At 58.6% G+C, this 26,978-nt stretch overlaps 3 protein-coding genes across 5 annotated transcripts; 2 read left to right on the forward strand and 1 right to left on the reverse strand.

Moving 5' to 3' along the window:
- Window positions 1–2,753: 2,753 nt before the first annotated feature.
- On the reverse strand, window positions 2,754–9,464 carry LOC104055146 (chloride channel protein ClC-Kb-like). 2 transcript variants are annotated; one of them, XM_054086107.1, is made up of 19 exons: window positions 9,090–9,464; window positions 8,873–9,001; window positions 8,636–8,764; window positions 8,405–8,544; window positions 8,224–8,301; window positions 8,021–8,099; window positions 7,822–7,947; window positions 7,629–7,713; window positions 6,433–6,534; window positions 5,791–5,875; window positions 5,555–5,716; window positions 5,388–5,457; window positions 4,408–4,518; window positions 4,117–4,330; window positions 3,804–3,937; window positions 3,641–3,732; window positions 3,466–3,549; window positions 3,255–3,341; window positions 2,755–3,053 (listed from the first exon to the last, which is right to left on the reverse strand). In XM_054086107.1, exons 1-19 carry the CDS (start codon window positions 9,187–9,189, stop codon window positions 3,015–3,017), a joined length of 2,046 nt encoding a protein of 681 aa, XP_053942082.1. In that variant the 5' UTR covers window positions 9,190–9,464; the 3' UTR covers window positions 2,755–3,014. The 2 variants fall into 2 exon arrangements, with proteins under 2 accessions (XP_053942083.1, XP_053942082.1); XM_054086108.1 differs by lacking the exon at window positions 6,433–6,534 and having other exon boundaries at window positions 2,754–3,053.
- Window positions 9,465–9,616: 152 nt separating this feature from the next.
- On the forward strand, window positions 9,617–11,476 carry HSPB7 (heat shock protein family B (small) member 7). The gene is made up of 3 exons (XM_009556181.2): window positions 9,617–9,881; window positions 10,435–10,568; window positions 10,961–11,476. The coding sequence occupies exons 1-3, from the start codon at window positions 9,755–9,757 to the stop codon at window positions 11,144–11,146; spliced, it is 447 nt and encodes a 148-aa protein (XP_009554476.2). The 5' UTR covers window positions 9,617–9,754; the 3' UTR covers window positions 11,147–11,476.
- Window positions 11,477–14,134: 2,658 nt separating this feature from the next.
- On the forward strand, window positions 14,135–26,573 carry ZBTB17 (zinc finger and BTB domain containing 17). Of its 2 annotated transcripts, none has more exons than XM_054086105.1 (17): window positions 14,135–14,272; window positions 16,379–16,477; window positions 16,955–17,076; window positions 19,493–19,699; window positions 19,850–20,026; window positions 20,609–20,773; window positions 20,883–21,011; window positions 21,410–21,648; window positions 21,739–21,881; window positions 22,712–23,012; window positions 23,113–23,200; window positions 23,679–23,795; window positions 23,900–24,020; window positions 24,098–24,228; window positions 24,312–24,527; window positions 25,741–25,830; window positions 26,191–26,573. In XM_054086105.1, the coding sequence occupies exons 4-17, from the start codon at window positions 19,495–19,497 to the stop codon at window positions 26,475–26,477; spliced, it is 2,409 nt and encodes an 802-aa protein (XP_053942080.1). In that variant the 5' UTR covers window positions 14,135–14,272; window positions 16,379–16,477; window positions 16,955–17,076; window positions 19,493–19,494; the 3' UTR covers window positions 26,478–26,573. The 2 variants fall into 2 exon arrangements, with proteins under 2 accessions (XP_053942080.1, XP_053942081.1); XM_054086106.1 differs by lacking the exon at window positions 14,135–14,272 and adding an exon at window positions 16,050–16,235.
- The last annotated feature ends 405 nt before the right edge of the window (window positions 26,574–26,978 follow it).

Consider the following 26,978-nt stretch of genomic DNA (forward strand, 5'->3'; position numbering starts at 1 on the left):
GGAATTTAAGGAGTTTTAAGGTTTTTTTCAGTAAGGAATTCAATCAATTTTAAGGGTGTTTTTAAGGAATTTAGGGTTTTTTTAACACTATTTTTAAAGGAATTCAGGGATTTTAAGGGGCCTTTTAAGGACTTTAAAGGGTATTTAAGGGTGTTTTTAAGGAATTTAAAGGGTTTTTAAGGAATTTAAGGGGGTTTTAAGGAATTTAAGAGATTTTTTTTTTACAGCAAATTAAGGGGTTTTAAGGGCATTTTTAAGGAATTTGAGTTTTTAACCGTATTTTTAAGGAATTCAGGGATTTTATGGTGTATTTTAAGGACTTTGAACTGTATCTGTAACTGTTTTAAGGAATTTAAGGGGTTTTAAGGAATCTAAGGAGTTTTTAAGAGTGTTTTAAAGGGATTTAAGGTTTTTTTAGGAATTTAAAGGCATTTTAAAGGAGTTCAAGGGGGGGTTAAGGATGTTTTTAAGGAATTTAAGGGTTTTTTAAGGCATTTAAGGGTTTTTTAAGGCATTTAAGGAGCTTCAAGCAATTTTAGAAGTTTTTTTTAATGGCATTTTTAAGGAATTCAAGGATTTTAAGCAACATTTTAAGGACTTCAAAGGGTATTTAAGGGTGTTTTTATGGAATTTAAGGGAGTTTCGAAGGTGCTTTTAAGGAATTTAAGGTTTTTTTAAGGAATTTAAAAGCATTTTAAGGAATTCAAGGGGGGCTTAAGGATGTTTTTAAGGAATTTTAGGGTATTTTTTAGGCAATTTGAGGGGCTGTCGGCACCTCCAGGACAATTTCCCATCCAGGGCCTCTTTTCCTCAGCAAAATCCAGGAGGAATTTGGTGCCGATGGTGCCTGCTAAGAACCGGGTGGAAAAAATGATGGAAAAGGGCTGTTTTTTGGTCCAAACCCGTAACTAACGGGGAGAGGTGTGGGGGGACGCAGGCGCCAGTTGGGCCGCGCTGGGGGCTGCCCAGGGCCGGGGGCGCCCCATGGGTGTCACGAGGTGCCCGGGCTCAGCCCTTCGGCTCAGCTCAAAGTCCGGCAGCGCCGGGAGGCGACGGCAGCACCGGCACCGCCTTATCGCTGTTTGCCAACGGCGGGGCCGGAGGAGTGCGGTGGGGAAACTGAGGCACGGAGGCAGTGGGGCCGTTGCGGATCCTGGCGCCAGGGTTGGTGTGGGTGGAACTGTCACCGTGGGAGCGGGAGGGGGACAGCGCCCACTCAGGGTCCTCAGCGAGGGGGACCCTCCCCATGGTCCCCTCACCCCACTGAGCATCTTCCATGGGTGCTGTGGACCCATCACCCCACTGACCGCCCTCGATGGGTGCTGTGGACCCATCACCCCACTAAGCATCTCCCATGGGTGCTATGGAGCCATCACCCCACTGAGCATCTCCCATGGGTGCTGTGGATCTGTCACCTCACTGACCACCCTCCATGGGTGCTGTGGTCCCATTGACCTGTGAGCACCTTCCATGGGTGCTGTGGTCCCACTAACCACCTTCCTGTGGTCTCATCACTCTTGGAGCATCCTCGTCACCCCAAGCACCCTCCATGGGTTCTGCAGCCTCCACCCCATGGATCCTAACCCCACCGACCACCTTTCATGGGTGCTGTGGTCCCATCACTCTTTGAGCACCCTCACCCCTCCAAGCACCCTCCATGGGTGCTGCGGCTTCCTCCCCATGGTTCCTCACCCCACCAACCACCACCCCATAGACCCTCACCCCACCACCCATCTTCCATGGGTGCTGTGGTCCCATCGCTCTTTGAGCACCCTCACCCCTCTGAGCACCCTCTATGGGTGCTGTGGCCTCTTCCCCATGGTCCATCACCCCACCGACCACCTCTCCATGGTCCATCACCTCACCGACCACCTCCCCATGGTCCCTCACCCCACCGACCACCTCCCCATGGTCCCTCACCCCACCGACCACCTCCCCAAGGTCCCTCACCCCACCAACCACCTCCCCATGGTCCATCACCCCACCGACCACCTCCCCCTGGTCCCTCACCCCACCAACCACCTCCCCATGGTCCCTCACCCCACCGACCACCTCCCCATGGTCCCTCACCCCACCAACCACCTCCCCATGGTCCCTCACCCCACCAACCACCTCCCCATGGTCCCTCACCCCACCGACCACCTCCCCATGGTCCCTCACCCCACCGACCACCTCCCCATGGTCCCTCACCCCACCAACCACCACCCCATGGTCCCTCCCCCACCAGCCCCTCCCTGGGTGCAGCCGCTCCCAGCAGCCTCGCCCCTCGCCGCCCCCGCCCCGGTTTTGGGGTGTCTCCCCACCGCTGACCCCATGTCACCTCTCCTCCGTCTGGGCCCGGGCATGCCCGCCTCACCCAACCTGCCTCGCCACGCTTAATTACCGTGGTGTGCTTAATCACCCCATCTTCGTTAGCGGTGCCGCACCCTCTGCCCCCCTAAATGCTGCGCCCTGGTTTGAGGAGGCGCCAAGAGCTGGGCTGGGGGCTCGGCCCCCCCCATCCGCCCCAGGGGGCAAAACACCCACCACCCTTATTGATGGCAATAATTAAGGATAATTATGCACAAATAATTACAGAGGGGGCCCATGGGGTGGGGGGCGCTGAGGTTGGGGCTGGGCGACGTTCTGGGGTGATCCGGGGGGGGTTGAGCGCTGCTGTGGGGTAAAGGGGTGACACCCCCAAAATGAACTCTGGGGGGAGGAAGAGGAGCGGGAGGAGGAAGAGGAGAAGGAGGAGGAAAAGGAGGGAGGAAGGAGGAGGAGAAGGAGGAAGAAGAGGAGAAGGAGGAGGAAGAGGAGAAGGAGAAGGAGGAGGGAAAGGAGGAGAAGGAGGAAGAAGAGGAGAAGAAGGAGGAGGAGGAGGAGGAAGCAGAGGGAGCTGCAGGGCCGGTGTATTTAATGCAGACCCTCTGCCAGAGATCCCCCCCTAGATGTCGGGGTCCCCCCCGGGAGGGGACAGGTTCCCCCTCTTTCCATGGGTGACAACCCTGGTCCCTTGGGGTCCCCCAAAGCCATCACTTGGGGTTGGCGAGGTCCTCGATCGCTCTCCGCAGCTGTGAGGGGACAGAGGGGAGGTTGGGGCTTGTCCCCCCTTTGTCCCCCCATGCCCCCACCTTGTCCTCCCATGTCACGTCCTTGTACCCCATTTGTGCCCCCCTTGTCCTTCCACATCACATCAACATTAACCCTTGTCCCTCTACGTCACCTCCTTGCCCCCCCTTGTCCCCCCCTTGTCCCCCCCAGTGTCCCCTCACCTCCACGCGGCTGACGGATCCCACCACGTTCCCGCAGTGGGTGACGAAGATGCGCTGCAGCTTCAGCAGCTCAAAGAGGTGATGGGCCTTGAGGAGGTGACAACAGGGACACGTGGGGACAAAGCCACCCCTCCTGTCCCCTCTTTGTGACACAGACCTGGGGGCCATTGGTGGCTCCCAGCCCCATCAGGACATGTCCCCCACCCCAAACCTGGTGCAAGGAGGTCCACGGTGAGAGCTGGAGCATGATGGGCTCGATGGTGCAGCTGTCCCCAAGTGTCCCCACAGTGGCCGGCTTGGGGAAGGCGATGTGTTAATTTTGGGGTGGAGAACCAGCTTTTTGGGGTTGGGCGGGGTGTTCACACCCCCCCCCCCCCCCCATTTACCTTCTCCTCTGGGGGAGCTTGGGGATGCTGGTGGCTCTGGAGGAAGGTGACCAGCTGGGCTCTGCTGACGGTGCCCACCAGTGTTGGTGACCCTGGAGGACAAGGACAAGCTGGTGACGTCCCCCTCTGGTGTGGTGACCCCCCCTGACATCCCACATCCCACCTGCACTCTCCACCACGGGGTATTCGGCATCGGTGGAGGCATCCAAGGCTGCCAGCACCTCCTCGAAGCCACAGTCCTTGGCCAAGGTCACCACCTGGCGCTCCATAAACTCCTCCGCCATCACTCTGTAGGAGCTGGTGAGCCATAAAACCCCAGATTTCATCAAATCATGGAATGGGTTGGGTTGGAAGGGCCCTCAAAGCCCATCCAGTTCCAACCGCACTACCACGGGCAGGGACACCTTCCACCGGATCATCATTTTGAGGCCAAACTCCTCAAAATATGGACTTTTTGGGAGGCGGGAGGTCCTTACGCCATGTGCCGGCTGCGGATGGGGGGCAGGTAGGGCAGCTTCTTGACGATGATGGTGCCGTCGTAGAAGGACGGTTGGTGTTTCTGGGTGATGGCGTTGGCCACCAGCACGGCCAGAACGATGGGGAGGACGTGGCCCAGGTGGCCGGTGGCCTCACACACCAGCAACGCCGTGGACAGGGAGTAGGTGACCGAGCCTGAAAAGGCGGCAGCGCCTGGAGGAGGAGAACCGAGTTGGGGTCAGCGGGTGTGGGGTGGGTGCCCCCCACCCATGGGTGTCCCCGCTCCTCACCGGCCAGGGCGTAGCCGCCGGGGGTGATGGGGCGCGGGGTCCCAGCCGAGCGGAGCCCCCGGGGGAACAGCAGGGCCACCACCTCCCCGAGAAAGCGGCCGAGGGCGGCTCCTGAAACGGGGGGACAGATATGGGGACACCCCAGCAGCGCCCCCAGAGCAATGGAGCAGCTGGAGGGGGCCCCCTCCTGTCCCCCTGTATCCCCAGGGCTCCTGTCCCCCCTGCCCCCCCCATGCCTCCATTGCTCCTGTCCTCCTGTACCCCCCGTGTCCCCCTCCCCAGGGCTCGTGTCCCCCCCCCCCCACAGCTGGCTGTCCCCTGTCCCTCTGTCCTCCCAGTCCCCCATCCCCCCCAGGGCTCCTGTCCCCCTTGTCCCCCCCAAGGCTGTCTGTCCCCCCACCAGAGCTGACTGTCCCCTCTCCACCCCAGGGTTCCCGTCCCTCTGTCCCCTCTGAGGGCCTGTGTCCCCCCCACCCCAAAGCTGGCTGTCCCTTGTCCCTTCCCAGGGCTCCTGTCCCCCTTCCCAGAGCTGTCTGTGCCCTCTGTCCCCCCTCCCAGGGCTCCTGTCCCCCTCCCCAGACCTGTCTGTCCCCTCTCCCCCCCCAGGGCTCCTTTCCCCCTGTCCCCAGAGCTGCCTGTCCCCCTGTCCCCTCCCCAGGGCTCCTGTCCCCCTCCCCAGGGCTGTCTGTCCCTCTGTCCCCTCAGGGCTTCTGTCCCCCTCCCCAAGGTTGTCTGTCCCCCTGTTCCCCCAGGGCTCCTGTCCCCTCTGTCCCCCCCAGGGTTCCTGTCCCCCTCCTGGGGGCTCCTGTCCCCTCTGTCCCCCCTCAGGGCTCCTGTCCCCATCCCCAGGGCTGTCTGTCCTCCTGTCCCCCTGTCCCCCCCCCAGGGCTCCTGTCCCCCCCTCCGGGGCTGGTTGTCCCCCTGTCCCCCCCCCAGGGCTGGTTGTCCCCGCTGGAGGTGGCCGCAGCCGCCGCGCTCACCGTAGACGAAGATGGGCATGAAGTAGCCAGCGGGCAGGGGCAGCGTGGTGGCCAGGATCAGCATCCAGAACTGGGGGGCAGAGCCCAGGCGAGGATTTGGGGGTCACCCCCGTGGGGACACAGTCTCAGGGGGGGGATAGGAGGGGCGTGGAGGGGGCCGTGGCTACCTTCATCACGAGGAAGAAGGCCAAAGTGCCGAAGGTGGTGGCCAAAGGGTGGTACCACTCCTGCCAGAGCTCCTCAGGGCCAACTGTGGAGGAGGTGTTGGGGACCAGTTCACCCCAAGTGCGGTTGTCAAAGAGAGAGATGAGATATTCCTTCATGGTGAGCTGGACAGACAGACGGACAGCCTGTAAGCGCCCATGGGGACGTGTCGGGGTGCCCTAGGGAGCCCCCCACTCACCCTGGAGGCCATCAGCTGCCCCAACCCGGGCGGGAAGGTGATGGAGGCGAGAAGAAGAACCACCAGCACCGTGTAGATGGGCTTACTGGAACGGGGAGAGGAGGGCTGGGGTGTGGGGATGGACAGACGGACGGGTGGGTGGGTGGGGTATGTGGGAGGACATATGGGCACCTGGGATGGAGGACACACGGACATCTGGGGTGGATGAGGTGGTGGGCAGAGAGTGTGGGAGGACATACGGACACCTGAGGTGGATGGGGTGGAGGGCAGAGAGTGTGGAAGGACACACGGACACCTGAGGTGGATGGGGTGGTGGGCAGAGTGTGTGGGAGGACATACGGACACCTGAGATGGATGGGGTGGTGGGCAGAGTGTGGGAGGACACACGGACACCTGAGGTGGATGGGGTGGTGGGCAGAGTGTGGGAGGACACATGGACACCTGAGGTGGATGGGGTGGTGGGCAGAGTGTGTGGGAGGACACACGGACACCTGAGGCGGATGGGGTGGTGGGCAGAGTGTGTGGGAGGACACATGGACACCTGAAATAGATGGGGTGGTGGGTAGAGTGTGGGAGGACACACGGACAGGCAGGGTGTGTGGGATGGACACACGGACACACAGGGCGCGGGCCGGTACGAACTCAGTGCGCAGCAGCTTGGCCGTGAGCCGCATCTCCCCGACAGCCGCCAGCAGCCAGCGCTGGCACCACAGGTAGGCACAGGCCACCAGGCCACAGGCGACCCTGGGGACACAGGGACAGGGAGACAGGGACAGGGGGATGGGGACAGGTAGTGGAACAGGGGGCAGGGACAGGGGGATAGGAGGAAAGGGACAGGGGGACAGGAATCAGGGGGATGGAACAGGGGGACAGGGACAGGAGGACAGAAACAGGTGGATGGGCAGAGGGACAGGGGGACAGGGATGGAGTCAGCATAGGGGCAGGAGCAGCAGGACAGGCAGGGACAGGGATGGGATAGGGACAGGGATGGGGGTGGGATAGGGACAGGGATGGGGATGGGATAGGGACAGGGGGAGGGTATGGGGCAGGGATGGGGTTGGGACAGGGATGGAGATTAGATAGGCACAAGGATGGGGATGGGACAGGGACAGGGACAGGCAGGGGGAGGGATGGGATAGGGACAGGGATGGGGGTGGGATAGGGGCAGGGACAGGACAGGGACAGGGATGGGGATGGGATAGGGACAGGGATGGGGGTGGGATAGGGGCAGGGACAGGACAGGGACAGGGACGGGGATGGGACAGGGACAGCGATGGGACAGGGACAGGCAGGGGGAGGGATGGGATAGGGACAGGGATGGGGGTGGGATAGGGGCAGGGACAGGACAGGGACAGGGATGGGGATGGGATAGGGACAGGGATGGGACAGGGACAGGGACAGGCAGGGGGAGGGATGGGATAGGGACAGGGATGGGGATTGGATAGGGACAGGGATGGGACAGGGATGGGATAGGGACAGGGATGGGACAGGGACAGGGATGGGATAGGGACAGGGATGGGGATAGGGATGGGATAGGGACAGGGATGGGACATGGACAGGGATGGGGGTGGGATAGGGACAAGGATGGGATAGGGACAGGGATGGGGATGGGGATGGGGATGGGCATGGGGATGGGATAGGGATAGGGACAGGGACGGGGATGGGATACGGGCAGGGACAGGGGGACAGGCAGGGGGAGGGGACAGGAGTAGGGGCAGGAGTGGGGGCACAGGGCTGGGCAGGGATGGGGGTAGGAATAAGGGCAGAAGGATGGGTAAGGACAGGGGCAGGGGGTGGAACAGATGTACGGGGAGGGGGACAGGCAGGGCGCTCCTTACCCCACAATGGCAAAAAAGAAGGTCTCCAGGAGGTCGAAGGGGAAATCAATCTGGAAGTTGCTCTTAAAAATAGCAATGATGGTTTCTGGGGGGAGGGAGGAGGAGGTAGAAGAATGAGTGTGTGGGTTTAGGGGTGGGCACCCCAAAAATGCCACAGCAGCCCCCCAGGGGAAGGGTCAGCCCCCGGCCCTGCCTTGCTCGCTGTTGAAGGTGGCGAGGAGGCGAAACATGAAGGCGCCGCAGGTGGCCGAGAAGAAGCCCCGCCAGTAATCCCGCACGGCGAAGTGGGAGGACATCACCTCGATGCTCAAGAGCACCCCTGGAAAAAGGGGGAGGGACGACCTTAGAGGGGGCTTCTGGGGTCCTCGGGGTGGGATAAGGGGGATCCTCACCGCTGATGGGTGCCCCGAAAACCGTGGCCACTCCAACGGCTTGCGCGGCAACCAGCATCTCGTTCTGCTTGAACTTGTTCTGTGGGGGGGAGGATCAGCCATAACCCCAACATTTTGTTTGGGGGGGGGGAGATACAAATTCCCCCCTAACTGGAGAGAAGGAAGTGCTCTCCCAAATAATTTTTGGGAGGCAGCACCCCCACCTCGTACTCCTTTGTGACTGAAGTCCGCATCTTCCCCAGATATGCCGCGGCCATGGCGGAGAGGTGGACAAAGGGACCCTGAGTGCCAAGGAGGGGACACGGCACTGAGTGTCCCTCCCCCACCACCCTGGTGCTGATGGAAAACCACAGTGATGCCAGGAAACAAAAGGGGATCCCTCACCAATTTGCCGAGGAAAATGGTGCTGCCACATGCCAGGGTGCAGGTCAAACCCACCACCTTGGCTCCGAAGTTCTGGATGGCCAAATAGTCTTCCAGCACCACGCCGGTCAGGATGGTCTTCAGCTCCGGGATGCCAGAGCCTGGAGAGGAGGTTGTCCATATTTTAGGGGTTCCTTGCTACTGAGAGGGGAGTTCTGGGGAGCTGAGGAAGTTGGTGAGTGACCAGCTCACCTCCCGAGTGTGGGGTGATGCTTTGGGAGAAGCCGGTGGAGAAGGCTGCTAACGCCATGGGGTACATGGTCCACGAGAGGTACTTGAGCACCAGGATGTCACCAACCTCGCGGTAAAGCCACCGGTGGGCTGGAGAAGTGCCAGGAAGGGAGATGGACCCCTCCAAAAAAGACACACTCCCATCCTTGGTGAACCCCCAGATGCCAGCAAAGCCCCCAGTGGGAGCTCCTCGCTTACCCTCGAAGAGCCTGTGGATGATGAGGTCCATCATGAAGCTGATGGTGGCCATGAGGACCCCCAGGATGAAGAGGAAATACCAGTCCTCCCCGACGCGGAAAAGCTGCCGCTTCACCCACTCCAGGCACCCTGAGGGGAGGACAACAGGGTGCTGATCCCCCCCAGAAACACCCCCCTGCACCCAAGGTCCCCCCACTCTGGGTGGGGGGGGTCTCACCTCGGAGCCTCCTCCGGGCTTTGGGACAGGGTCTCCAGCTCTTCTCCGACACCAGCACCCTCTCCTCCTCCTGTAGCCCCACGGGGACGGGTTGCTCCATCCTGCGATGTTTTAGGGGACAGGACCCCCTGTTCCTCAGCACCCCCTCACTGCTTCTCCCTCCTCGGCCTCCACCACCAGACTGAGTTTGCAAACGAGCTCATTAAAAACGACCTTGACGAAGCCAACGGACCCGCTCAAGCCGGAGTGAGCTGGGTTTCCCCCCCCCCCTCCTGCCACCTCCAAGCTCCAAGTCCTCAAATACATCCCGGAACGAGGAGTATTTAATAAGTATTTTAATGAATTATCATTATTATTCCTTAATAATAGGCAGGAACACCGACATCACATTCCACAGTGCGGCGGGAGGGGACGGGGGACGGGGAACAGACGGAGAGGGGAAAAATTTCCACCGTCTCTGGTGCAAGACCTAAATTTAGCCCATTTTACAAGAGGTCTGGCAGGCGGCCGGGAGCCCTAACGAGGCTTTAAAAAGCTCGTCAAGCTGCCCCCCCCTGAAAATAACCAGTCCTGCTTTGCCTTCGCCACGAGGAGGACGAGGAAAAGGGCTCCGTTCTTCCTCCTTGGCAGAAGCTGGGGGTCGGGGTCTTGGGGGGACGCGGTGGATGAACGTGAGATCTTCGAGTGCTTTCCGATCAGAGCGCAGCTTTCTTCAGTCGGTGTCGCCCACGGGCACCATGGAGCTTTTTGGGAGCTTTGTTCGGCCCCACGGCGAGACTTTGGGGTTCCAAGGTGAGCTTGAGGGGTGTCATCCTATGTTTAGGGCCAGGAGATGGGGCCAAGGAGGGGTCAGTGATGCCTCCTCTTCCTCCATGCTGGTAACCATGTCCTGGAGGGTTTGGGCAAGATTCGGAGCTGTGGGAGAGGCGTTGAGGGGGACCCCAACCAAAATGTGGCCGTGACCCCAAGCAGCGTTTGGGGGGGACCCCAGGTGAACTGTGGCCATGACCCCAACAGGCATTGGGGGGACACCAAATGAACCACGGCTGTGACCCCAAGAGGTGTCTGGGGGGATGCTAGGCAAACCGTGTCTGTAACCCCAAGAGGCATTTATGGGGGACCTCAGGTGAACCGTGGCCATGACCCCAACAGGCATTGGGGGGGACACCAAATGAACCATGGCTGTGACTCCAAGAGGTGTCTGGGGGGATGCTAGGCAAACCGCGTCTGTAACCCCAAGAAGGCATTTGGGGGGGGACCCCAAGCGAATCCTGTCTGTGACCCTGAGAGGTGTTTGGGGGGACCTCAGCTGAACGGTGGCTGTGACCCACTCCCTCTCCGGCAGCTCGGCCCGGCAACACCGGCACGGTGAAAACCCTGGGCAACACCTATCAGTTCACTGTGGACGTCAGTGACTTCGCCCCCGAGGACATCATCGTCACCACCTCCAACAACCAGATCGAGGTGCACGCCGAGAAGGTGGGTGCTCTCTCCCCATGCACCCCCAAAGCGAGGGAGAACCCAAAATCCTCAACTCCCAACTCCCACCCCAAGGGTCCCCACCATAACCGCTGTGGGGTTTAATTCACAACTCCCTCATCTTTTCACTCCGTATTTCACAGAAGGGAAGCCCCCCTGAGACCAAACAAACTCATGTCCTGTAATCACCATTCTGCTGGGGGGTGGGAGGCAAAAAGAGCACCTTTGTCCCCACAGCTGCCACCTGCATCCCGCTCGTCCCCTCAGGAAGATAAATATTAACACCAAACACAAGGTGCAACTGCCGGCCTCACCCACAGGCAGGGAACAACGAGCCTGGGTCCCATTTGCACCCCAAAATCACACCTTTTCACCCATTTTTTTTGCCCCAGCTGGCTGCGGATGGCACCGTCATGAACACCTTCACCCACAAATGCCAGCTGCCCGAGGACGTGGACCCCACATCGGTGTCATCCTCGCTGGGGGACGATGGCACGTTGACCATCCGGGCTCAGCGACAGCCAGCCAAGCACACCGACCACGTCCAGCAAACCTTCCGGACTGAGATCAAGATTTGAGGGAACAGCGGGGCCCTTTCCCTCCCTCATTAATGATTTGGGTGATTTGGAAAGGAGGTGGGACATGGGGTAGGGGATGGGAACGCTCCCCCCCGGGGTCAGACCTGTGACGAGGAGCTGGTGCGGTGAGAGGCATCTCGTCACCCGCTGGAGAAACTCCAGAAGGGAGTGCTGGCTCCTGGCACCGGGGTTCTTTAGCCGGCGAGGGTTGATAGGGAAGATCTAGCATTCCAAGAGACCTGCCAGGAGCAAGGAGTGAGGATCAATTCCCAGCCCTCTGCCAGAGCCTGTCTCTGTATATACAGCTTGTGATAAATTATTGAGAATGCCTGCCTGCCGTCGCCTCCATTTTTTAAATGTTTTCTTGATGCTTTTCCCCTAAAAGGGTGCAGGTTCAGCCCTAAGGGCCATCTTTGTATGGATTCCATCAGAAATTCCTCTTCCCGTCAAAAATGAGAGTGAGGAGCTGCCCTGGCTCCCCTCCGATGCCCACGGTCCGTTTATTTCCAGCCCGGGGTGACTCATTCCTTCCTCGCAGCTCTATTTCTGAGCCATTCCCTCAGCTGTTCAGCCGCCAGCCCACCTGGAAGGGCACCAAACCCTTCTTCTCCCCTTGCCCACCCTCACCCATCACCCTCAGAGAAGCCCCAGACACCAGCATGAGCCAGGACGAGGGGCCCAGTGTGGCTGCCAAACCCAGGGACTTCTTTTAAGGGGGCCAAAAAGCTGCCCCAAATCCCTCCTGACTCCCCAACTCCATCTCCCTGTGTGTACAAACAACACTGAGGCGCCCATGTGGAGCGAGCGGCTGTTTATAGCTACCACACGCCGCCCAGCTCGTGTTGCTGCTCCAGCTCTGAGGTCAGCTTGTCCCTGCTTGTCCCCTAACAACTCGTGACTTGCATGAACACACCTGCAGCGCGGGGGATGCACACAAACACAAGCACCAAGGCGGTTTCCCTCTCGGCTTCACCGGCCACTCAGGGGGCTCCCAACTGTGGGATGCCACGAGGAAAAATGGTGAAAAGTTATTTAAGAAAAGCTCTTTGTGGTGCTGCTCTGCTCTGGTGAGACCTCACCTGGTGCCCTGCACCCACCTCTGGAGTCCTCAGTGCTTGAGGGACATGGAGCTGTTGGAGCAAGGCCAGAGGCGGCCACGGAGATGATGTGAGGGCTGGAAAACCTCCCGTATGAGGACAGGCTGAGAGAGTTGGAGTTGTTCAGCCTGGAGAAGGGGGAGACCTCTGAGCAGCTTCCAGTGCTGAAAGGGGCTCCAGGAAAGCTGGGGAGGGGCTCTGGATCAGAGAGTGCAGGGAGAGGAGGAGGGGAATGGTTTTGAGCTGGAAGAGGGGAGATTGAGATGAGATCTTGGGGGAGAAATGTTTTGCTGTGAGGGTGGGGAGGCCCTGGCCCAGGTTGCCCAGAGCAGTGGTGGTGCCCCATCCCTGGAGGGGTTCCAGGCCAGGTTGGATAGGGCTTGGAGCCCCTGAGCCAGTGGGAGGTGTCCCTGCCCATGGCTGGGGTGGGACTGGATGGGCTTTGAGGTCCCTTCCAACCCAACCCAACCCAACCCATTCCCTGAGTGGTTTGAGTTAGAAGAGCCCTTAATCATCTAATATCCAGTAAGCCTATGGTGAAAGCCCCCAGCCCAGCACAGGAAGCGGGAGGACAGCGGTGGTTGGACCTCTGCGATGGGATGCATCGCTCTGCCCCCAAAGGTCACCCTTGGGTGCCCGGGACCCCAGCACCCAGCCAGCACCCAGCGGTCACCGATTGCCACCTAGTGGTGACAGGCTGGGGGCCTCATCCAGCTCCACCGAATGAGGAAGAAAAAAACCCCTTTTTCTCTCCAAAGAGGATGGTTTGCTCAGTGGAGGTTCGAAGACCTGCGCCGGTGTTGCCCCATCCAGCAGCAAGGCTCGTTTGGAGCAGGAAGGGTGGGAAATTGGGACCTAGAGGGAAGCAGGTTGATAGGAATGGGAATATTACACTTTTGGAGGTTGCCTGCTCTCCAGCCGGCTGCTTAGAATCATTGAATCATAGAATCACCGGGTCAGAAAAGACCACTTAGAGTCCCCCCCAAAGCCACCGGTACTGTGCAAGGTGCCGGAAAACCGCTGGCTGTGAAGCCATGTGGGGCTGCTCAGGTCACTTGGTCCTGCACACCCGCACAGGGTCTGGAGTCACAGGATGATGGAATTGTGGAATCATTAATCTTGGACAAGACCTCTAGGCTCATCCAGTCCAGACAGCGGCTGAACACGAGCCAGTGGTGGCCCCGGTGGCCAAGAGAGCCACCAGCATCCCGGCTTGGCTCAGCCCTGGGGTGGCAGCAGGAGCAGGGAAGGGATTGCACCTCGAATCCTGGGTTGAGTTTTGGCCCCTCACTCCAAGAAGGACCTGGAGGGGCTGAAGCGCATCCGGAGAAGGGAATGGAGCTGAGGAAGGGTCTGGAGAACAGGGGTTGTGGGAGCGGCTGAGGGCCCTGGGGCTGTTTATCCTGAAGAAGAGGAGGCTGAGGGGAGAGCTCATGGCTCTCTGCAGCTCCTGAGAGGAGGTTGTGGGGAGGTGGGTGCTGGGCTCTGCTCCCGAGGACAGCCATGGGACGAGGGGAAATGGCCTCACGTTGCTCCAGGGGAGGTTCAGATTGGATAGTGGGAAAACGCCTCATGGAAAGCGCGGTGAAGCCCTGGCAGAGGCTGCCTCGGGAGGTGAGGGAGTCTCCACTCCTGGAGGGGGTCAAAACACATGCAGAGGTGTCACCTGGGGACGCGGTTTAGCAGACACGCGGCGGGGGGGGCTCCAGGAGCCCCGACAGCTTCGCAGCCCCAAGGCCTCCATCACCGGCCCCGGTACCGCCACCAAGCGGGAAACAGCACCGCGTGACCTGCCTCAAACCCCTCCCGCGCATGCGCAGCCGCCGTCCCGCCCGTGTCCCTCCCACGACCCCGCCCTTCCCCACCGCGCACGCGCGGCCCCTCCCGGGCCCGCCGCTCCCCACTGCGCACGCGCGGCGCGCGCCCCGTGCGCACTCGCGGCCCGCGGCGGGGGGGGGCGGGGGAAGGAGGCGAAGCCGCTTCCGCCCGGCCCCAAGATGGCGGCGCCCTTTGTGCGGCCGGTGTCACGGTGAGCGCCGTGGCTGGGGAGGGTAGGGGGGGCTGCGGCCCCGCTCGGGGCGGGGGGGGCGGTCTGTGTGAGGGGAGGGGGGGACTGGGAACCTGAGGGAGGGCAATCACTGCCCCGCCAACCACCTCACCGCCCCGCTCGCTCGGGCACCCGCCGGCACCCTCGCTGCCCCTGATGGCCCTCTCGTGTGTCACCCCCCTGTCCCTGTCACCCTCAGCCACCCCTTCTCCCTGTCACCGGCCGCTCTGTCACCCCCTCTCCCTGTCACCCCCTCCTGTGTCACTTCCCCTCGTCACCCCCCTTTCTGTCAATCCCTCTCTGTCACCCCCCTCTTTCCCTGTCACATCCCCTTTCTGTCGCCCCCTCTCTTCCTGTCGCCGCCCTTCCCTGTCATCCTCCCCCATCGCCACCCCCCTCTGTCACTCCCCTCTCTCTGTCACTCCTCCCCCCATTACCTCCCCGTCACCCCTCTCTCCCTGTCATTCCCTCTCTCCCTGTCACCTCCCCATCACCTCCCTCTGTCACTCTCCCCTATATCTGTCACTCCCCACTCTTCCTGTCCCCCCCGTCACCGCCCTCTCTCTCTGTCACTCGGCTCCCATCACCCTTCCCTTTGTCATCCTCCTCTCTGTCCCCCCTATCTTCCTGTCCCCCTCCTCTCTCCTGGTCACCCCTCCCTCTCTGTTTTACCCTTCCTGTGTCCCCCCTTGCCTCTCCCTGTCACCCCTCTTCCCACCCTTCCCCTCCGGCCTCTGCTGTGAGCGGAGCAGGAGCTGCCAGGGCCCTTGCACCCCCCTCTCCTGCACATCCCTGGGAACCCCGTGACCCCTCCATGCAGCCGTGGGGTCCCTCAGGAGCAAAGCCCTGGCCCCCTATATGTGGCGCAGCTGCCATCCCTTGGGACACAGCAGAATGTCCATGGAAATGAGGCCCTGACAGCCAAGATGAGCCCTCCGACACCCCTCGATCCCATCCGACACCCCTCAATCCCCCCCGACACCCCTCGATCCCCCCCGATACTCCTCAATCCACTGTGACACCCCTTAATGCCCCCGTCAACACCGCTGAATCCCCTTCCAACAGCCCTTGAGCGCCCCAGCACCCCTCAAGCTCTCTTCCTGCCCACCAAGGACGTTGCCAGCAAAAAAGTTGCTTAAACTTCCAAGCACCACGCAGCAACTTGAGGAAAAAGGAGTTTTCTCATCTTCTGGTGTCATTTTTGGTGTGACCGGATTGTTTGTGCCCTCTGCAGGCATTGATTTTCAGGCATGGAGGATATGTTTTATGGACAAGCTGTGTTTCCTTACTTACATTTCTGCATCAGAAGCTTCTAGAGACCGGGCAGTATCACACAGGCAGGTTTTTTGGAAGAAGATGAAGATTTTATCACGCGGGTGCTGCAGAACCGCACAGATTCCATGGCAGAGCTAGAGGCTGGCCTCATGTCGGTGGCCCGGCTGGCTCCCTGCCTGCCCAGCCGCGTCCCGTTGTGCCAGGAGCTGCACAAGCACATCCGTGGGCCTGAAAACTGAATCACTGAGGGTTCTCTTTCGCAGAGGATTCCAGAGTGGCTCTGATTTCTCTTCTCTTCTCTTCTCTTCTCTTCTCTTCTCTTCTCTTCTCTTCTCTTCTCTTCTCTTCTCTTCTCTTCTCTTCTCTTCTCTTCTCTTCTCTTCTCTTCTCTTCTCTTCTCTTCTCTTCTCCTTTTAGCTCCCTTCCACCACATTGTTTTCCTGCCTGGCATCACTCATGATTACCTTTTTCCCCTCCTTACAGCTGAATGTGAGCTCGCCTTCTGGTTCCGCTGCCAACCACAAACTCCAGAGCCCTTCTCTGTTTCATTCACTTCACTCCACCATGTCCAGGGATCTTTTTTTCCTGTTTTCAACCTGGAAACTTGTTAAAAAGCTGTGGATCCTCGCAAGAGGCAGCTCAGTTTAAGCTCCTCTTCGTTCAGTGATCAGTAAGGAGGCTAAAACATATGTTAACCAGATGTTTGGATGTGGGCTGGCACTAAAACCCCCTTAACACAATATTTTATATTAATAACGCACCTGTACCTTGATCAGCTCCTAACTTCATCTTTTTTAATTGAAAATGTTACAGGATTGGTTCCTGGAAATGAGGACAGACTCCTCTTCGCAGAGACTGAAAGGATTATGGCTGCTTTGTTCCTGGAGCTGACACACGAGAAGGGAGATGACGGTAGGCAGAAAGTTAACCCCCTCTTCCTTTCTATCTTCGCAGTGTAAGCCCGGATGCCTGGATGGCAACAGCAATGTTTAAATTGGTGTTTTTTTCCAATTTATTGAGGCTTTGGGATTTTTTTATAGGTGGACACTTGAGTGACAGGTATGGGGAGAGGTTAATGGGATTAATAAGCATGAGAGCTTAACAGAGCTCGTGTGGGAAGCTCCCTGGGACCATAGGCACTGTATTTATCTCTGTGAGTGCGTACAGCAGGCGTGGGTGTTCTCCTAACAAAGCTTTTCTGTGATTAATTGGGTAATGAGAGACTCGACAGCCACATCAGGGAGGGGTCAGGAGGGGAAGTAGCACGGGTGTGCCTCTGGTGAGGTGAAATCTGGTGGTACCCGCTCCTGGGTTGGCGATGTCAGACTTTGGTGCCTTCAGCACATGAAGTTTGGGTTTAAAACAGAGCTTTTCATTCTGTTTCTCCAGGATGGCTGCGTAGAGACTGAGTTTCATACCGACAGGGAAGGGGGGAAGCTGTGGAGGAGAGCTGCAACCGTCTCAGCCGCAGCCTCAGCCCTCCGGATCTCTCCACTCCTCGCAGCTCAGGGGTGAGGTTGGGCACCAGCCCTCTCTTATCGCTGTTTTTTGGGCAAGGAGCTCTGACACATGGCCTCAGACACGCCGACAGCAATGGATTTGTGCTAACGGGGGTGATGGGTTGGTGGTTGGGTGGACCAGCTCCCCATTTCGTCACGTCCCATTCAGATGGGAAAGGAGATGGATCTCAGCACTGGAGCTGCAAGCCAGCCCTGCCCGAGCGGTGCCAAGGAACCAGGGTGGCGTTTTGGATGCACCGTGGGATTTTTGATGCAGATATTTGGGATTTTAAAGCGTGGAGTCAAGAATTGTAGTGCACAAAGGTGATCTCAGGTGCTGGGGGACGTTGGGCATTGGTTCAGGCGTGAGGGCGTACACAGCTCGTCCCGACCTCCACCCCACTGCCCTCATGTGCTGTGACACCACAGAGCACACAGGAAAGATGAAGTTTTTCAGGAAGAGTTGAATTTCTTGGGGTTTTGCTTCCTTCACAAAGCTCAGGTGCAAAAACTGAGGCAAATCCAATTGGCAGCGATAAAAATCACCATTCAGACACAAAGTGCCTCCTACAAATATGAAAATAGCCTTTTTGTGCATCAAATCGTCGTGATTCCTCAGGTCCCGCTGCGCAGAGCTTTCCAAGCATGGAAGGCAGCGTTGTTTGTCCTGCTGGGAAAAGCCACCCCTTTTTTTTTTCCCAGCTCTTCCTTTGCTAACCTTACAAGATCGTGCGCCTGCGGGGGTTTAGGCAGATTTTGACACAAATACTGATTTTTCTGGCTCCCAAGGGGTGTATTTTGGGACAGGCCGTGGGCGTTCAATTACAAAGTACCCGGTGTTTTGGAGAGCTGCTGGAAAGTCGTGGCGGTGGGTGAATTGCGAAGACAAGCAGCATGTATTGGGAGTGAAACTTCCTCTCTCTATGCGTGATCTGATGCTGTTGGAGGTGTCTGGGCTTCTCATCCCTTCTGGGAATGATTTTGGAAACCGAATCGATCCTTGTGCAGATCTTTCACCAAGCACGTTGCTAACACCCGCAGCAGACAGGAGGAGGCTCCCTCTGCCCGCAGCGCTCGCCTGCTGCAATGGATCCGGATGATGTGCTGACGGCTGCCTGGAAGCCACCTGGTTTTGTGGGTCCAAACCTGTCACCTTTCCCCATCCTGAGACTCCCCAGGCTGTTTTTAAAGTGGAAAAGCAACTGCTATAGGCTGGAAACCTTCAGAGAAAGACCACTCGCCCAGAGAGTGATGAAACGATCCTGTCAGCTTGCACAGGAATCACTGCTGGAAAACAAAGCTGTATGAAAGCCCTTCATTCGCTACCCTGCACCCAGGAGAAAACACACCACGTGGCAGCAGATCGAGCTGGCGGTGGCCCTCATTCTTTGCTATCCAAGAAAAACAGGTTTTTGTAGTGTTTCCAGGAGTTTGCAGCATTCCTCAGACAAAGTTGTGCTTCAAGCTGGGAGAACTCCCTCCAAACACACAATGAAAATCAAAAACTCCCTTGGTATCATGATGTGAGCACCTAAAATGAGCAGGGACTGAAGATTCTGATGAACGCTTTCTGCACTGCACCCTCCGCAATCTTGATTGAAGAGGCAACAGGATTCCTGATCGCAGCTTGGGCCAGTTGAAGAGCAATAAATATATACGAGATGCTATTAGGATGGGACCGGTGGTGTTTAGTATCTTCATCAGTGACATAGATGAAGGGATTGAGTGCACCCTCAACGAGTTTGTAGATGATACCAAGCTGAGTGGTGAGGTTGACACCCCTGAGGGATGGGATATCATCCAGAGGGGCCTGGACAAGCTGGAGAAGTGGGGCTATGTGAACCTCATGAGGTTCAAGAAGGCTGAGTGTGAGGTCCTACACCTGGTTTGGGGCAATCCTCAACACAGGCTGAGGGATAACAGGATGGAGAGCAGCCCTGAGAAGATTTTGGGTGCTCATGGGTGAGAAGCTCCACATGAGCCGTCAGCGTGCACTTGCAGTGCAGAAACCACCCATGTCCTGGGCTGCATCCAGAGCCGTGGGACCGGCAGGGCCAGGGAGGGGATTCTGCCTCTCTGCTCTGCTCTGGTGAGACCCCACCGGGAGCCCCGTGTCCAGCTCTGGAGTCCTCAGCACAAGAAGGACATGGAGCTGCTGGAGCAAGTCCAGAGAAGGCCGCAGATGATCTGAGAGCTGTGTTGTATTGGAGAAGTTCTGGGGTTGTTTTTGGTGGGGGAGGGAGGTGGCTGTAGTGAGGAGCTGGAATTGGGCTCTTCGGGCCACGTTTTTTAACTCACGGGGTAGTCGGGTAGTGGTTGATCCATGGCTTTTGTCAGCTCTCCTGTTTTGTGGTTGTCTCGGATGTGGTGTTGGGGTTTCAGCACCCACCTCACCCCCTGGTCACGGCGTTTGTTTGCCTCCCCACAGCCATGGATTTCCCCCAGCACAGCAAACAAGTCCTGGAGCAGCTGAACCAGCAGCGGCAGCTGGGTTTGCTGTGCGACTGCACCTTCGTGGTGGACGGCATCAACTTTAAGGCCCACAAAGCCGTGCTGGCCGCCTGCAGCGAGTACTTCAGGATGCTTTTTGTTGACCAGAAGGACGTGGTGCACCTCGACATCAGCAATGCAGCAGGTACATCCAATATCCCCCGTGCGACCTAAACGAAGCGGTTTGGTGCCCATGGTTTGAGGTTCTGCCTGTTATTCCATGGCCTTTGGGCGTTCCAAAATGGAATGGCTGAGAGATGAGAGCTTATTTCTGTTTGTGTCGCTTCCCTTGCAGGCCTGGGCCAGGTTTTGGAGTTCATGTACACAGCGAAGCTAAGCCTCAACCCCGACAACGTGGAAGACGTGCTGGCCGTGGCAGGATTCCTCCAAATGCAGGAGATCGTTAGCGCTTGCAATGCTCTCAAGTCCCTCGCCGTGCTGGCAGAAAGCCAGCAGCCCCCGGCCGAGATGGGTGTGTAGCCTCCTCGCTTCCCCTCATCCAGGGAGACTGGGAATTGCCCCGTGGAGCAGCCACACACTCCGACCACCATCCAAACCTGCTGCTGTACATCTCGTGGCACGCAGGGGTGGCTGAGTGGGGTTTGATCCGCTTCAGCTGCTCCCACAACCCCTGTTCTCCAGACCCTTCCCCAGATCCGTTCCCTTCTCTGGACACGCTCCAGCCCCTCCAGATCCTTCTTGGAGTGAGGGGCCAGAACTGAACCCAGGATTTGAGGTGCGGCCTCCCCAGTGCTGAATGCAGGGGGACGATCCCTTCCCTGCTCCTGCTGCCACCCCAGGGCTGAGCCAAGCCAGGATGCTGGTGGCCTTCTTGACCACCGGGGCCACTGCTGGCTCATGTTCAGAAGCTCTTATCCAGCACCCCCAGATCCCTCTCTGCCCAGCAGCTTCCCAGCTGTACTTTCCCGAGCCTGGGGCTGCACAGGGCTGTGGTGTCCCGGGCACAGGACCCGGCAGCAGGATCCTTCTAGCAGCCCTTGGGATCCCCTGTGCGGGCAGGAAAAACTGGAGTGCTTTGCCTCTTCCCTCGCAGGGGCAGACAAGGTGACTGCCGAGGACAAGGCGTCAGCAGAAGCAGCACCGGGTGATGCTGACAAAACAAAACCAGCGGCTCCTGACCCAGAAGGGAAGAAAGAGGCACCCGCGACTGCAGCAGCACAGCCCGAGGCACAGCCGGAGCAGCCAGGTGTCCAAGACGGTGAGCCACCGAGGAATGACCCCCAGAATCCCCCTGTCCTGCTGCCAGGCTCTGCTGCGCCAAGCCTGGTGTCTCCTCGAGCCTGCCTGAGACGCTCTATTTCTCGCAGGGGCAGATGTTGCCATCCAGGAGGGCCCCAACACTGAATTTCCCAGCCATCCGCAGCCGATGGAGAGTGTGGTTGACAGCAGCAGCCCCACAGCGAAGGACAACGTCTCTCCGAGTGCCGAAACAGGAGGTGTGTGTGTGAGCGAGACTTCGCCCATTCCCTTCAGCGGGGCTGAAGCAAAGCTGGGCAAGGGATGAATCCTTGTTTTCCATGCAGTTAATTCTGTTAAAGTGAGTTTTGCTGGGCAAGAGCTGTTTCCTGCGAGTCGCAGAGCCCACGGGAGCATGTGTCCTTGAGGAGAAACTGGAAAGCGCTCCTGTCTCTGTGCACGCTTTTGGATTTCAGCTCTAACTAAACCTGCAAATCCAAACAGACTCCAGGCACCCGAGTGGTGTTACGGGAGTGCAACAGGGCAGGGCTAATTCCCATCGCCTTAAACCTGAGCTTGGGGTTAGCAAATAAGGGTGTTTTTGCGTCTCCGGTGCTGCTCCTGATCCCTGCTGTCCCTGTTTTCTAAATGCCTGCAGAGGTGGAGCTGGAAGTGAAGGAGGAAGAGGGGGAGGTGATGGCTGAGGACAAAGAGGAGGCTAAAATCCCTGAGGAAGAGCAGCCCCAGATAGAAAACGGCGAAAACGCTGAAGATAACGAATCGGGGAGCACTGACTCCGGGCAGGAAAATTCAGGCGAGACCCGTCTGCTCCGTTCGGGGACGTACAGCGACAGGACCGAGTCGAAAGCCTACGGCTCTGTCACACACAAGTGTGAGGTGAGGCCGGCTGCAGCCCCAAGCATTGTCTCTGGTCCCTCGGGAACACCGAGCATCACTGGTGTGGCCATGCCTGTCTCTCTGTCCTAGGACTGCGGGAAGGAGTTCACCCACACCGGGAATTTCAAGAGGCACATCCGTATCCACACCGGTGAGAAGCCCTTTTCCTGCAGGGAGTGCAACAAAGCCTTCTCTGACCCAGCTGCCTGCAAAGCCCACGAGAAGACACACAGGTACCACAAAACTGGAATCTGAGAGATGCCACCAGGCCGAGGAAGGCTTGTGACAATGCCGGTGGCTGGCTGAGGGCATAAGGGTTCCACAGCCAACACCGCCCTGCGTCTCACATCAGTCTGGAAGGGTTGGAGACTTCCAGCAGCACAAGTCATGGAAAGGAGTCAGGAGCACCTACAAAATGTGGCTTTTGCTGCAAGGGTTCAGATCCTTGTGAAATCCATCACCCTTGTGGGTTGGTCCAGGAGGAGAGTTCTCTTTCTGCCACGTCCTTCCTTAAGGGCCACAAAGATGATCCGAGGGCTGGAGCACCTCTGCGATGAGGACAGGCTGGGAAAGTTGGTGTTCTTCAGCCTGGAGAAGACTCCAGGGAGACCTTAGAGCAGCTTCCAGTGCTGAAAGGGGCTGCAGGAAAGCTGGGGAGGGACTTTTCCTGAGGGCATGGAGTGATGGAGCAAGGGGGAGGGGCTTTAAATTAAAGGGGGAAGATTTAGATTGGACATAAGGAAGCAATTCCTCACGAGGAGGGTGGGCAGGCCCTGGCCCAGGTTGCCCAGAGCAGCGGTGGCTGCCCCATCCCTGGAGGGGTTCCAGGCCAGGTTGGATGGGGCTTGGAGCCCCTGATCCAGTGGGAAGTGTCCCTGCCCATGGTAGGGGTGGGACTGGATGGGCTTTGAGGTCCCTTCCAACCCATTCCATGAGTCTGGGATGGTTTTGTGTTGCTGCAAAGCACCCTGTGATCCGGGTGGGCCTCACCAGGGCGGTGGAGCTCGGGTTGGGGTGCTAAGAGCTCAGCACACCGGTTCTTCCCACTGCATCTCGTCTCCAGCCCACTGAAGCCCTACGGCTGCGAGGAGTGTGGGAAGAGCTACCGCCTCATCAGCCTGCTGAACCTCCACAAGAAACGGCACACGGGGGAGGCCAAGTACCGCTGCGACGACTGCGGCAAGCTCTTCACCACCTCGGGCAACCTCAAACGGCACCAGCTGGTCCACAGCGGCGAGAAACCCTACCAGTGCGACTACTGCGGCCGCTCCTTCTCCGATCCCACCTCGAAAATGCGACACCTGGAGACCCACGACACCAACAAGGAGCACAAGTGTCCCCACTGTGACAAGAAATTCAATCAGGTGCGTTAGGGGTGGGAAATGGGACCCACGGTGGGTCAGGTCTGTCCGGACAGAGATGGCGGATGCGGGGGCCTCACTGCATCCCGCTGTGTGCTCCCAGGTGGGGAACTTGAAGGCTCACTTGAAGATCCACATCGCGGACGGGCCCCTGAAGTGTCGGGAGTGCGGCAAGCAGTTCACCACTTCAGGTAGCACGGGGTTGGTAGGTGGTGAGATCCAAGTGATGGAGGTTTGGCCGGCCTGGAGGGGGACACGGAGCGCTCCGTGGGGGAATCGGAGCCAGAGGAAGGGTTTCATCCTGAGCAGAGGAGGGTTTAAACCTCTAACTGTGGTTGCAATGCTTAAACTTCTCCCTCTGTGGGGCTGGGCTGGCGTTGCCCATGGGATTGCATCCTGGGATGCTCCTGGAAGGAGCCCTCGACCGGCTTTTGGGGATGGAGATGTCTCCTCCTGTCTCCCCAAGCCCCTGCAGGACTGGAGGGGGCTGGATGGAGTCTCTCCATCGCCTTGAAAACTGGCTGCGTGTTCCCTACTGCCACATTCTGGCTCCGGGGATCGCTACTGCGGCAGTGATGGGCTTTGCTGATGGAGCCCCAGGGTTCCGGGAAGTCGGGAGGGAAGGTGCTGCTATCGCCGTGCCTCCAGCGGAGCCTCGTCTCCTCCCAGGCAACCTGAAACGGCACCTCCGGATCCACAGCGGGGAGAAACCCTACGTCTGCGTCTACTGCCAGCGCCAGTTCGCCGACCCCGGGGCGCTGCAGCGGCACATCCGCATCCACACCGGTAGGGACACAGCTCTGCTCTTTCCCCAAGGGATTTTGGGTGGAGCAACATGATCCCATCCCTGGGTTGTTGACATCCATGCTTCTTCCCCCCATTTCTCCCAGGAGAAAAGCCGTGCCAGTGCTTGATCTGCGGAAAAGCCTTCACCCAAGCGAGCTCCCTCATCGCCCACGTGCGCCAGCACACGGGGGAGAAGCCGTACGTCTGCGAGCGCTGCGGCAAGAGGTGAGGATCCATCCCCATGGATTTTGGGAGGGCCAGAGCATCCTGGATCGTGGTGACGCCATTTCTTTTCCCTCCAGGTTCGTCCAGTCCAGCCAACTGGCCAACCACATCCGTCACCACGATAACATCCGACCCCACAAATGCACCGTCTGCAACAAAGCCTTCGTCAACGTGGGCGATCTCTCCAAACACATCATTATCCACACGGGTGGGTTCCTCGAGGACTTCCCAAGGTCTTGACCAACCTCCTTAAATCCTCAATCGGATCTAAATTCCTCGTCTCATTCCCAGGGGAGAAGCCGTTCCTGTGTGATAAGTGCGGGCGGGGTTTTAACCGGGTGGACAACCTGCGTTCCCACGTGAAGACGGTGCATCAAGGCAAGGCGGGAATCAAAATCCTGGAGCCGGAAGAAGGAGATGAAGTCAACATCGTCACAGTGGCTTCCGATGACATGGTGACGCTGGCCACCGAGGCGCTGGCGGCCACCGCAGTCACACAGCTGACGGGTGAGCCTGGGAGCCATCCCAAAGGAAAACCTATCCGTGGGGCACAGCTTAGGGGGCTCGGATCCATCCCAAAAGGAAGGTTTATCCATGGGACACAGCGTAGGGGCTCGGATCTATCCCAAAAGGAAGGCTTATCCATGGGGCACAGCATAGGGGTCTCAAAATCAAGATTTATCCATGGAGTGCAGCTTGGGGGTCCCAGAAGCCATCCCAAAGGGGAAGTGTATCTATGGAGTGCAGCTTAGGGATTTGGGATCCATCCCAAAAGGGAGGTTTATCCATGGGACACAGCTTAGGGGTCCCAAAAGTCACCCCAAAAGGGAAGCTTATCCACAGGGTGCAGCTTAGGGGTCTCTGATCCGTCCCAAAAGTGAGGTTTATCCACAAGGTGCCGTTTAAGGGTCCTAAAAGCTCTCCCAAAAGTGTGGTTTATCCATGAGGTGCAATTTGGGGATCCCATATCCATCCCTAAAAGCAAGGTTTGTCCGTGGGGTGCAGCTTAGGGTTCCCAGAGCCATCCCAAAAGCAAGGCTTATCCACAGGGCACAGCTTGGAGATCCCAAAAGTGAGGTTTATCCATGGGGTGCAGCTCGGGGATACCAGATCCATCAGATCCATCCCAAAAGCGAGGTTTATCCATGGAGCTGCAGCTCGGGGATACCAGATCCATCCCAAAAGCGAGGTTTATCCATGGAGGTGCAGCTCGGGGATACCAGATCCATCCCAAAAGCGAGGTTTATCCATGGAGGTGCAGCTCAGGGATGCCAGATCCATCCCAAAAGCGAGGTTTATCCATGGAGGTGCAGCTCGGGGATGCCAGATCCATCCCAAAAGTGAGGTTTATCCATGGAGGTGCAGCTTGGGGGTCCCAAAAGCCATCCCAGAAGGGAAACTTATCCAGGTGGCATAATGGGGGGTCCCAGAGCCATCCCAACAGCCAGGTCTATCCGTGGAGGTGTAGCTTGAGGGTCTTGGATCACTCCCAAAGGCAGATTTATCCGCGGGTGACAGCTCGGGGGTCCCGGATCCATCCCAAAGGGGAGGTTTATCCATGGGCCGCAGCTTAGGGGTCCCAAAAGCCATTGCAAAGGAATTTGGATCCTTATCCGTGGACCTGTGTCCCGGGGCTGGGAAGCGTCCCGGCCTGGCTGAGCGCTGGCAGGCACGATCCACGATCGGCCCCCGTGTCCCCATCGCTCCCCTCTCCCCGCAGTGGTGCCCGTGGCCGCCGCCGTCACTGCCGATGAGACAGAAGCGCTGAAAGCTGAGATCACCAAAGCCGTGAAGCAAGTGCAGGAGGCAGGTGAGGATGGGAATGGGAACGGAACGGCCGGGAAGGGGGAGAACAGCCCGGAACGGGGGTGGGAAATGGGAAATGGGGGGGATGGGGGTGGCAGGGAGAACAGCCACTAGTGGGGATGGAGAGGAAAATGGGAATGGGGCGAAAACAGATGGGGATTAGGGGGAAAATGGGAATAGGGGTAGGACCAGGAACAGGGATGGAGGGGAATGGCCAGAGATGGGCGTTGGGGGGAATGGGCATGGAGGGGAAGGGCTGGGAACAGGAACGGGGGGGGGGAGAGCTGAGAACGGGGATGGGGGGAACAGTGAGCTCCGGCCCCACCACCCTCACCCCAGCATCGACCCTGTTTTTCCCTCTCAGATCCCAACACTCAGATCCTTTACGCCTGCGATTCCTGTGGGGAGAAGTTCCTGGATGCCAGCAGCCTGGCGCAGCACGTCCGCATCCACACGGCGCAGGCCCTCGTCATGTTCCAGGCCGACACGGACTTTTACCAGCAGTACGGAACCGCCGCCGCCTGGCAAACGGAGCAGGTTATTCCCGCCGGAGAACTGCTCTTCCGAACCCGCGACAGCCCTGCCGAGCCCCCCGCTGCCCCCCTGGCGCCCGCGCCCACGGCTGGGGAGGCTCCAGCGCCCCCCGAGTGACTCCCCTCGCCTTTATTTAACAGATTTATTATTCCAGCTGCTTGGAAGCGGTGGACAAAGTGTATTTGAGGAAGGAGAGATGGAATAAATTGGAATATTTTCTAACGGATGCGATGCGGGGCTGGGGGGGCACCTGCAGCCCCCCCAGCTGATGCTTGGGGGGGACGGAGGGACTGGAGCCGAAATGCTCGTCTGACGAGGGCCCCATTGGCTGAAAACGGATAACGGAGCTGATGGAGATGAAAATGTTGGGGCAGGGTTTGTGCCCCCTGGGAGCGGCCGTGGGGGTTTTGGGGTTCAAGAGAGCTCCCTGGTGCCAAGCGTGAGGGGGGGTGGAGGCGGACGAGAGGCTGTTTTGGGTGGAAAAGAGGACAAAAAGGTGCTGTTGACCCCCGGCAGGAGGGCCCTGTCCTGCCCCCGGGGTCTGGGGCTGGGCTGGGGACACCCCATGGGCCCCCCGGCCCTGCTGTCCTTGGGGGGGGAACTGGGGGTCCCTGTGTC

The sequence above is a fragment of the Cuculus canorus genome, chromosome 21 (assembly GCF_017976375.1).
Source record: "Cuculus canorus isolate bCucCan1 chromosome 21, bCucCan1.pri, whole genome shotgun sequence".
Classification (NCBI taxonomy): domain Eukaryota; kingdom Metazoa; phylum Chordata; class Aves; order Cuculiformes; family Cuculidae; genus Cuculus; species Cuculus canorus.

Coding starts and splice junctions, on each gene's coding strand:
- LOC104055146 (XM_054086107.1), bottom strand. CDS start 9,189: ATGGAGCAACCCGTCCCCGTGGGGCTACAGGAGGAGGAGAGGGTGCTG. Junction 6,535..7,628: donor TTCTTTTTTGCCATTGTGGG/GTAAGGAGCGCC, acceptor CTGTGTCCCCAG/GGTCGCCTGTGGCCTGGTGG. Junction 3,733..3,803: donor CCCCGTGGTGGAGAGTGCAG/GTGGGATGTGGG, acceptor CTTGTCCTCCAG/GGTCACCAACACTGGTGGGC.
- HSPB7 (XM_009556181.2), top strand. CDS start 9,755: ATGAACGTGAGATCTTCGAGTGCTTTCCGATCAGAGCGCAGCTTTCTT. Junction 9,882..10,434: donor CGAGACTTTGGGGTTCCAAG/GTGAGCTTGAGG, acceptor CCTCTCCGGCAG/CTCGGCCCGGCAACACCGGC. Junction 10,569..10,960: donor TCGAGGTGCACGCCGAGAAG/GTGGGTGCTCTC, acceptor TTTTTGCCCCAG/CTGGCTGCGGATGGCACCGT.
- ZBTB17 (XM_054086105.1), top strand. CDS start 19,495: ATGGATTTCCCCCAGCACAGCAAACAAGTCCTGGAGCAGCTGAACCAG. Junction 20,774..20,882: donor GCAGCCAGGTGTCCAAGACG/GTGAGCCACCGA, acceptor TATTTCTCGCAG/GGGCAGATGTTGCCATCCAG. Junction 23,201..23,678: donor CAAGCAGTTCACCACTTCAG/GTAGCACGGGGT, acceptor GTCTCCTCCCAG/GCAACCTGAAACGGCACCTC.